General features: G+C 52.5%; 1 protein-coding gene across 1 annotated transcript; it reads right to left on the bottom strand.

The window, feature by feature from the left end:
• Positions 1–6,241: 6,241 nt before the first annotated feature.
• On the bottom strand, positions 6,242–8,836 carry EPO (erythropoietin). Its single transcript, XM_081090094.1, has 5 exons — positions 8,601–8,836; positions 7,913–8,055; positions 7,568–7,654; positions 7,120–7,299; positions 6,242–6,953 (listed from the first exon to the last, which is right to left on the bottom strand). The coding sequence occupies exons 1-5, from the start codon at positions 8,611–8,613 to the stop codon at positions 6,795–6,797; spliced, it is 582 nt and encodes a 193-aa protein (XP_080946220.1). The 5' UTR covers positions 8,614–8,836; the 3' UTR covers positions 6,242–6,794.
• Between the last annotated feature and the right edge of the window lie 1,608 nt (positions 8,837–10,444).

Here is a 10,444-nt window from a genome sequence, read left to right as displayed (position 1 = left end):
GGACTGGAACAGATATTTGTACACCCATGTCCATAGCAGCATTATTCATAGTAGCCAAAAGGTGGAGGCAACCCAAGTATCCATAGACAAATGAATGGATAAACAAAATGTAATATATACATACAGTGGAATATTAGTCAGCCTTAAAATGGAAGAAAACTCTTACACATGCTACAACATTGAGGACATTATGCTAAGTGAAATAAGTCCATCACAGAAGGACAAATACTATATGATTTTATCCAGTAGTACCTAGCATAGGCAAATTCATAGACAGAGATTAGAATGGTGTTGCCAGGAGCTGGGAGGAATGGAGAATGAGCAGTTAGTGTTTAATAGGTATAAAGTTTCAGGTTTACAGGATGAAAGTTCTGGAGATGGGTGGTGGTAATGGATTGCACAAACAATGTGAATGTACTTCGTGCATATGAACTGCACACTTAAAAATGGATAAGATGATAAGTGTTATGTGCATTTTATCACAATCTTAAGAAATATTTTTAAAGTGCTACTTGATATTATGATACTATTAGAGTTTATTACTGACTTAAAATTTTTTAAAAAGAATGGTGGTAGATCCATAGTGTCCAATGGTGGGAAGAGCACCTACAAATATATTAAACAAAAGAGGTGACACAGAAAAATTTTTATAATGTGATCCCATTTATGCAAAATCCCACAACAAAGATTTCCACTAAGGTATCTATAACAAGCCAAATCTATACACAGGAAGACCTGGTAGCTTTGAGGAGCCACCAAAAGTTGGGGGCATCCAAATGGGGGTTTCAACCCCAGCCAGAGCAACCATGCTTTTATCACTTTCATAAATGGCAATTCTACATAAGATTGCAGTTGAAAGGGCAGCTTTTCAGCTTTTGAAAATCCCGTTGATCCTCAAAATCCCGTTAACACATACAAAGCTGCAGCGAGGCTAGAGAGCTGGCCCGCAAGGAGCTGAGCTATTAGGTCCAGATTTCCTGTAGCCCACCACACGCATGTGTTCCTAGAAACCTTCAGTGCCATTCCCTTTACCTCAGCAGCCCCTCACCCCCACTACTAATTCTATGCCCGGGCACCTGACAGTGACAGTGACGCCTACGCAGGCCTTTCTCCTGGACTCTCAGGGAGGGGGCGGTACAGCTGAGCACCAGGCTTACAAGAGGGAAACCCACAAGCCCCTTTTCCAGTCTTGGGGACTCCTCTGCCCAAATGTGCACCAACAGGGCCCAGGCAGGGGTTGGACCTAGGAGGAGGGATCCTCTGCCCCTTCACATCAAAGATGGGGATAGAAAGAATGCCCATCCCAAACCTTGGTCTACCCTTCCTCTAGGCAATTCTACATAAGATTGCAGTTGAAAGGGCAGTGGTTCTCAACCTGTGGGTCGCGACCGCTTTGGGGGTCGAACGAGCCTTTCACAGGGGTCGCCTAAGACCATCGGAAAACACATATATAATTACATATTGTTTTTGTGATGAATCACTGTGCTTTCATTATGTTCCATTTGTAACAATGAAAATACATCCTGCATATCAGATATTTACATGACGATTCATCACAGTAGCAAAATTACAGTTATGAAGTAGCAACGAACATAACTTTATGGTTTGGGGGTCACCACAACATGAGGAACTGTATTAAAGGGTCGCGGCATTAGGAAGGTTGAGAACCACTGCTCTAGATCAAGTTAGCAGAGCAACCAGCAGAGGGACAAAGCCAGGAAATGGTTAACCCAGGGAAGAGCAGCAGAAGCCAATTGACCCACAGCCGCTCCCGGTTGGGCAATAAGGCCTCTGAGGCTGCCTTTCCTGACCTCCCTTTGGCGCCACGGCTGCCTTTGGACAGTTACAGCTTCCAACCTGCCTGGTGGGGGGGCTGGGAGCTCGAGGCAGGACAGAAAGGATGAATAGTGGTGCCGGGAGGGAACCATCCACCATCCGGCTCTGCATTTTGGGGAGTTAGAAACAGGCAAGACCCCAGAGGGTTTGTCACCTGACAAGACTGGCAGCTACAGGAATAGATGTGAGAGGCCCTTGGATGTAGAAAAACCCTGGCAACTACTTCAGAGACCTGGAGAGTCAGTCCTGGCATCCCTGTGTGCCCTTGGGAACTTCGATCACCCTCTCTGGGCCTCAGTTTCCTCATCTGCAAGACTGAGGAGAGACTGTCACAATTTCCTTTCTTTCTTTCTTTTTTTTGTTGTTAATACTCACGCGAGGATATTTTTTCATTGACTTTTAGAGAGAGTGGAAGGGAAGGGGAGAGAGAGACTTGAGTGATTGCCTCCCACACACACCACACCAGGCAGGGGATTGAGCCTGCAAACGGGGTATGTGCCCTTGACTGGAAATGAACTCGAGACCTTTCAGTCCGCGGGCCAAGGCTCTATCCACTGAGCTAAACCAGCTAGGGAATTTTTTTTAAGTATGTTTATTTTTTTAATTGATTTTAGAAAGACAGGAAGGGAGAAAGATATATAGAGAGAAACATTGATTGGCTGCCTCCTGCACGTTTCCCCCCCCCCCCACACACACACCCCAGGGAACGAGCCCACAACCCAGACATGTACCCTGACTGGGAATCGAACCAGTGATCTCTTGGTTCATGGTTCACCGCTCAATCACTGAGCAACACCGGCTGGGCCAAAGTTTTCTTAAATCAAAAATTGTGTGTGCCACATAATTTTTTAAAATAAAAAAGGGGGTTTATAGACATCTGGGCATGACTCACATTAAGTTGGGAAACCATACTGCTGTCTGTTTTTCTGTTGCCAATAATTCATGATGTCAATTTTATGATGAGATTTTAGATGAATTAGCCTTGACCAACTGGAAATGATATAGTTACCTTTCAGTTTAGAGTCCAATGTCGTCGAAGAGGCCCCATTTAGCTAACTCAGCACCAGCAATAGTCACCCCTGCTGTGGTGAGACTTGTACACTGAGTAGTTTCAAAAAAAAAAAAAAAAACCCTAGGCAGCCGTGAGCCAGAGGGAGAGGGTGCATTTGGCAGCCTGAGGTTCAGCTCAGGCCCAGGGAGAGGATTCAGGCCAGTTTCACCCAAGACCAGAGGCTGCTGTCAAGGTGGGAGCTGGGGCTGCAGGAGGAAGCTGAGTGGGCCCCTAGTGCTGGGAGGCGGGGCCCTGGGGAGATTGGGAGGCATTTTTTGGCTATCTAGGGAGGAAGTGGGAGCCCGAGGCAGGGAATAGAGTGGGGAGGAGTTGGTAGTGAGAGATGGATGTGCCTAATGCTCTTTCCTCCCTTCCATCCACTCCCTCTCTCTCCTCTGCCTCATGATGTGTGCTTCCTGTAGAAGAGGGGCCCAGTGTCAGAGACCCCGGCTATGATCTGGGCCCTTCCTCTCAGGGTCATACACTCTCTGACCTTGGTTTCCTCTTCGGCAAAGTGGGGATCCTCTACTGTCTCTGTCTTCCTCATGGAGTTAGGAGAACAAATGAGAGGTGCCCAGGAAAGCACAGCACGGAACCCACAGGAGGCATCTCCACTGAACAGTTACGTAACCTGCTGCCTCAGAGCTGGGCTGCTCCAGCGCCTGTCCCACCAGGAGGCCAGAAGAGCTGGCTCCATCACTTACCTGGCAGAACTTAGTCTTACTTTCCCATCTGACAAACGGGGGTGGTGCCTATTGTCTTCCTACATCATGAAGTTGTGCTGCAAATCACAGCAGATCATGTGAACGCCAGCGTTTAATGTATTGTTAATCATAATCATAATAACAGTACAGAAGGAAGTTCACACTCTTGGCCTGCACCTGAAGCACCTCAGCAATCTGACAATGCCCTTTATGCATAGCTGTGCATCTGGCAGGAGCTCTGGCCCTCCCCGGGCTCTTAACATCCTGGGCCTCTGAGTACTCCACATCTCAGCATTCAAGTCACATACCCAGCTGATGATGGCTAAATTAATGAGCTCCTGTCTTTTTGCTCCAGGGAACTTCCAGCTCTTGGAATACATTGGGCTGCGAGTTCCTCAGACTGCTACTTCACTAGCACTTAGTGCAAAAGATAGCGCGTAGTTGGCACTCCATGTGTGCGGAATAAATGAATGGGGGGGGGGGGTTTGTTGTGTCTTTTTAAAATCCTCACCAGATGATAGTATTTTTTTCCATGTATTTATTTATTTATTTATTTTTGATAGAGTGGAAGGAAAGGAAGAAGGGAGGGAGGTCAGAAGGATGGGAGGGAGGGAGGGAGCAGAGACAGACATCCACATGAGAGAGACACTTGGATGGGGAGATCAAACCTGACACTGATGATCTTGACTGGGAATTGAACCCACGACCCTTTGGTCTGTGGGCCGACGCTCTCACCTCTAACCAAGCATGTCAAACTCGCAGCCAGCAGGTGCATGCCTCATTAGGCATGTGGCCCGCCGGCCACAAGTTTGACATGCGTGTTCTAAGCCAAACTGGCCAGGGCAAGTGAATTATGTTTTAATGTTCTTAACATACTTGCTTTCCCATTATACTTGGCCCAGGTCATCTAGTTCAGGTACCAGGGACTACTTTTTTTGTTTAATTGAAAGCAGTAAGAAGTCTGAAGAGAAGTCGCGGGTCAGTGGCCCTGAATTCTTGGGACAAAAGAGCCAGGGTAGGAATAGGCAGTAAGTCAGGGCTGAAAGGGGTGGACAAAGCTTGGGAATTATGATTCCTAAATCTCAAGTTCAGTCCTGTCATTTATTAGCTAGATTTCTTGGGCTTCAGAACAAATCTCTTAGCTTCAATTCCATCATCAAGAAAGATAGATTCCTCCCTTACTGATTCACAGCAGTGGGTCAAGAACCAGATGCCACATGTGGAATCCACAATGTATATTTTTATTGAAATGTGTGAGGTCAAAACTGTAAGGAAGCTAATTGCTTGCAGATTTCTCTAGCATTTCCTAATAGGGCCTGAAGAGGGCACCTTAGGCCAGGAGTTGGGTTAGCCAGGGTGAAAATTCGCCTGCAGTCCACCCCTTGGCGGCATCTCCCCACCATAGCTTCTCCCTCCCTGCAACACATCATTGGCAAATACCCTACAACTACCCCAACCTGCCCATAATTTTTTCCCGTTGAAAATTGCAAACATCCTCTCCTTTTTGCATATTTTCGGGAGAAAAGGCTGATTTCCCTAAGTTTTGCTATAAAAGCAGAAAGACTCATTGCCATATCTATAATAAAAGTTTAATATGCTAATTAGACCGGACGACGACCTTCCGGACAAAGCCAAAGCTGGGGCTGCAAGGGAAGCCCGGGTCCCGGGTGCCAGAGGGAAGCCAGTGCCAGCAGCCAATGGAAGGAAGGCCTACTCTTGCACCAATTTCGTGCACCGGGCCTCTAGCGTACCATAATGGCCAGGATTGGAGTCCAGGTACAGTTTGTGACATCGTTTGCTAACTGCACAGGTCTGTCTTGGGCACTGCCTTTCCCCTGGGAGCATTATTTCTGGGAAGGAATTTGAAATTGGCTGTCAGGGTAAAGGGTTAGATAAGAAGTAGGAATCGGGAACGAGGGTTGAATTAGTTTGTCCTGTGTCCCCAGTCCCAGAGGAGCAAGGAGCAGGTAGGGATTGCGGGGAAGGAATAAGCAGAAGAGGGAAGGGTGAGTGCTGGGGGAATTCCTGTCGCGTGGTCTTGGGCAAGTTACTTGCTTTTCTGTACAATGGGAATGGCGGCAGTAGCTTCTCGGGCGGCTGTGTGAGGGATAAATGAGGTCACAGAAGTGAGCTACCGAGAGCAGCCACAGGCACTGAGGGGTGCTCAGTGAGTTGGCTGTCTGGGAAAGCAGCTTCGGCACTGCGGTCTGCCGCCCCTTCTGCAAGTCCAGGGGCAGAATATTTACGATGACCATCCCCAGGCAAGGAAAGAGGTCGGCTGGATATAAAGGGGGTTGGTGCACTGAGGTGGCAAAGACTGATGCTGGGGATGTGGCATTAGCTGAAGGGGCCACAGAGAAGAAGAGGCAGAAAGAATCCGCGTCGGTAGCTGCCTACAGAGGAATAGCCTTGAATGGAACCACCTTATTGACCAGTGTGGGCAGAGCTTGTGGCCTTACGCCCAGTGGGTCAAGAGGTCAGATAGGCCATGCAAGGCAGCACGTAGGACCCGGCTCCCTCCACCTCTGATTTCCCAGGCCTGCTGCCTGCTGCCATGATGGGGGGTTGGGGGGTGGGGGGAGAGAAGAGAGGGGGAAGAGCCAGGGAAGCAGTGGGCTCCCAGGAAAATAGAAAAGCCAAGAGCCATGTTATGGTTTCATTTCTTGCCAGTGAGATTGAAAAACACACAAAAACATACAAAGCCAGGGGCCAGCCCCCATCCCATCCTCATGGCTCCCACCACCTTCATTATCCAGGGGGATCTTGCTGTCATGGAGTCCCTCATGGAGACCTACAGAATTCATGATATGCCACCTAAATTCTCCAGTCCATCCTATCCCTGCTTGGTAGGTGCAAAAAGAGGCATTTGCCCTCCAGCTGGTCCTGGCATCTCAGTTCTGCAGGGCATGGAGATGAGTTTGGTGTCTCTGCAGCATGGCACCGTCCCAAGTTTAAGCTGATCTGCTCTGAGTTTTTCCTGCTTCGGGGCCTCAGACTGGCCCCGTGACATACTTAGATCTGAGTTGAACTCTGGACAGTTCCTCTGGCCCCTAAGATGTTACCGCTGGTCCTGGAGTGTCCTTGGGATGGGCTGGTGCTGAGCTGACAGCCCCGGACGGGGGTCGGGAGTGGTGGTGTGGGAGACGTGGCATGCGCAGTAGTGTGAGCAAGGTGGTGGATGTGCCCAGGGTGGGAGCATCTGATCACCTGTCCCCTCTCCTGCAGGCCTCCCCTGTGTACAGCTTCAGCTTTCCCCGCAGGAAATTGGAGTAGATTCGGAAAAATTTGCACAAAGTATCAACAGTGAATGTTCGGAGTGGAATAACAGAGGCCGTTGCATCTGGAAGGGAGATGGCTTCCTCCTGTAAGGAGAGAGTAAAGATCACTGCAGTGCCAGGGACCCTGGAGGGCGACTGGACCCAGGACAGAAGTGGAGGGGGTATGAGGAAAGTCTCCGTGTTCCTTGGCAGGCCCTTCTCCCATTTTACAGAAAGGGCAGAGTGTGAGGGAGGGCCTGTTCCTACACACCTGGCTTCCCAGTGCCCGAAGCAGGGAGGTGAGGCTGCGCAGGCCGCTGATGGCTTTGTCCACATGTAGCTGCAGGGTCTCAGATGTCTGGGAGGAGTTGGCCAACAGGGCCTGGCCGCGCAGGATGGCTTCTGAGAGCAGAGCCAGGCCCTGCCAGACTTCCAAGGCCTGCTGCTCCACCTAAAAGGAGCAGAGACTTGGAGTCAACTGGGCCCAAGCCACCCCGTATTCCTCCCTGTCAGCCACCCTCGGCACGAAGCTGAGTGAACAAATGGAAGGTGGAAGGCGTGGGAAAAGGTCTGTGGAATGAATGAATGAACAGATTAACATATTCCAGGCAGTCCTCATCTTTGCTACTCCATTTCTTCTCTGTCTCTATCCTTCTCCCTCCTGCCCTTATCAAGTTTCCAAAATGAGACTCCCCAAGAGGAAGGAAAAGTGAACTCACCTCCATCCTCTTCCAGGCATAGAAGTTAACCTTGGTGTCCGGGACGGTGATATTCTCACTGAAGCTGCAGCCTTCAGCACAGCCCATCTAGAAGCACAACCCAGGGAGTCAATGCCCCAAGGGCTCTCAGCCCAGCCTGCAGGCCACAGCCCCTAGGCTTTGCCCCTTACCTAGCTCCCGGGTGTGCATACAGGGCTACGGGTTTTATCAATTTTACTGGGGTTCTGGCTTCTCACCTCCAGCCTGAACCCAGGGCCAGGAATGAGTCCAGGCTCCTGGGTTTGGGCGGAGGCCCCTGAGCCCCTCAGTGTGAATTCTGTGCCATGTCCTGGGAAGGGGTCTCACCGTGACATTCTCAGCCTCCCGGGCCTCCAGGATGTACCGCTCCAGGACACGGCTGTCACAGATGAGGCTTGGGGGGGCGCCCAAGACTGGGAGGCCCAGGGGAAGCAGCAGCAAGGACAGCAGGAGCAGCGAGGCAGGACATCCTAGAAAAGAGAGCCAGGCTTGGTGTGAGGAAGGGCGGGGAGGAGAAGTGTGCGCTTGGAGGGGCCGGTTCACACACCCCGCTCCTCGCCTGGGCTGGTCCTCCCAACCCCGATCTTCCAGACGCTCGGATTCTGCCTCCTGCGCCTTCATTCAATCCTGCGGCCGAGCGCACACCCCACCCCCCAGCTACCGGCTCCGCTCCCGGGGCCAAACTTCAACCCGGCTGAGCCAGAGGCTTTCCCTCTCGCAGATCCCGCTGGTGGCTCCAGGACGCAGGTAGCAGCTTCCTCCCCACCCATATAGCAGCTCTTCCTCCCCTCGAGCCCCCAAACCTCGTCCCCGTCTCCAGGTCACTTTCCGCCTTTCCCGGGGACTCCCCAAGCCCGGCCGACACGTGGAGGCTGCCCCACCCCCTTTGCCCTTCCGGGGTCCCTCGGCAAGTCGTGGGTCCTTGAACCCAGCCACCGCTGGGCCGGCAGTCCTGGCGGTAAATCCCTTCTCAAACAGGGGCCGGGGCGGGAGCTCCCCTGCGGGCGACACTCACCGCGCGCCCCCATCTCCGTGCCCCGCCGGGCGGTTCAGCGACCAGGGGCTCGCCCGGCGCCCGTGCCCCGAGCCCTCATCCCGGGAAACTCGATGGGGCTGGGCCACCCCACAGGCCGGAGGAGGGGGCTCCCTGTCCAGGGGCTGCCGAGCCGGGGGTCGGGCTGAGCAAGCGCAGGGCCAGCGTCCGGGAAGACGTGCGGCGAGGCGACCGGCCGGCGTTGGACCGGGGACTGCGGCTGCGGCCGGGGGTCGGGGCTGTTATCTGCATGTGTGCGTGCGTGTGTGGGGGTGGGGGGAGGCTGTGTGCGTGAGTGGTCGCCCGGGGTGGGGGCCATGAGGTCAGAGCCGGGGGCAGGACGCCTGGGTCGCGGGTTCGCCGGGGCGGGAGCGGCGCGGCGCGGCAGGCGCGGGTGCAGGAGTCCCCGTCTGCCCGCCTGACCCCGGTTCCGGGGGCGCAGCTGGGTGTGCACCAGCGGGATGGGCAGGCCGCCTGCGCCCGAAAGGAGGGCCACTCCGGGAAAGGCGAGGGGCCCCCGCGCCTCCCTGGGGGGCACTCAGGTCGTGCGCGGGGGCTCAGAGCTGGAAGCGCCTAGGTTTCTGCGAAGGCGCGCTGGATCGGGAAGCCCGGAAGGTGCTGGCAGGGACGAGTCAGCTGCCTTTCTTCTCACCGCCCCTGGACTTGTTCTAGAATCTAGAATCAGTGTTGTTCGTGTTGAGGAATTTGATGGCGTAGGGAGCAAGAAATGTGGGGGTCGTCTCCCCACTCCTCACCTTCTAGGGCCCTGAAAAGCCAGGAATTGAACTTTTAGGGCACAAATCACATGGTATGCTCTGCAGGACACACATGGCCTGCGACATCGTTTCTTTGTCCTGTGACACAGGCCAACGTGTGTGGCAGAATTCTGAGGAACTCGGAATAAAGCTAACCCCCAGAGCCGTGGCAGCTGGGATTTGCAGCTACTCCTTTGTGAATTGTAGGAAGCCCTGAGGCAGGGAGGTGGCTTTTGGAGAGCAATCTTCCTAAAGCCGGGACCAAGGCCGGCTGGCTCTCAAACCTTAGAAAATGGCCTCAGCCCCTGAGCCTGTGTCCTCACCTGTCAAATGGGTACAAGGCAAGTACCAGGCCTACCTCGTGCAGGTTTCATAAGACAGCAAAGTCCTACAGGTAGTTCCTTCACTCCCTACCTGGTCTCATGATATTAGAAATATTTTATTCATGTGTTCAGTGCCTTCTTTATGCAAGACACTTGACTACACACTTTGCAAGACAAAAAGATGTGCTGAGACTGAGCTCCTGTCTCCTGGATGGAGTTAGCAGCTTACCGTAGAGATAAGGTGTGCACACGGGGCAGTGTGGGAGGACTGCAGTGCACGGAGCTGAGCTGTAAGAGTTTGGAAGAGCGTGAGCTCCTGTGGGGGAAGTCAAGGAAGCGGCAATGGAGGAGTTGACAGTGAGCTCAGCCTTGAAGGGCAGGGAGGATTTCAACAGTAAAAGATGTGAGGTGGGTGTGGGAGGCTAATTAAGCGCAGTGAAAGGAGGGTCGGGTGCCTGGGGTACGGAAAGGAGAGGCAGAGCTCAGACCAGAGTGCTGGTTAGGGAGGGGTCAGGTTCCTTGAATGCCACTCTAAGGAATTTGGCTTTTGTTGGGAAAGTTCATTCATTCAAGAAATATTTGTTTCACCCGGCTGGTATGGCTCAGTGGTTGAACACTGACCTATGAACCAGGAGGTCATGGTTCCATTCCCAGTTAGGGCACATGCCCAGGTTTTGGGCTCGATGCCTATTAAGGGGCCGGCAGAAGGCAACCAATTATGATGTTTCTCTCTCATCGATGCTTCTAT

Source organism: Myotis nattereri (assembly GCF_964212035.1).
Source record: "Myotis nattereri genome assembly, chromosome: 4".
Lineage (NCBI taxonomy): Eukaryota > Metazoa > Chordata > Mammalia > Chiroptera > Vespertilionidae > Myotis > Myotis nattereri.
This window is presented reverse-complemented; position numbering and strand designations above follow the sequence as displayed.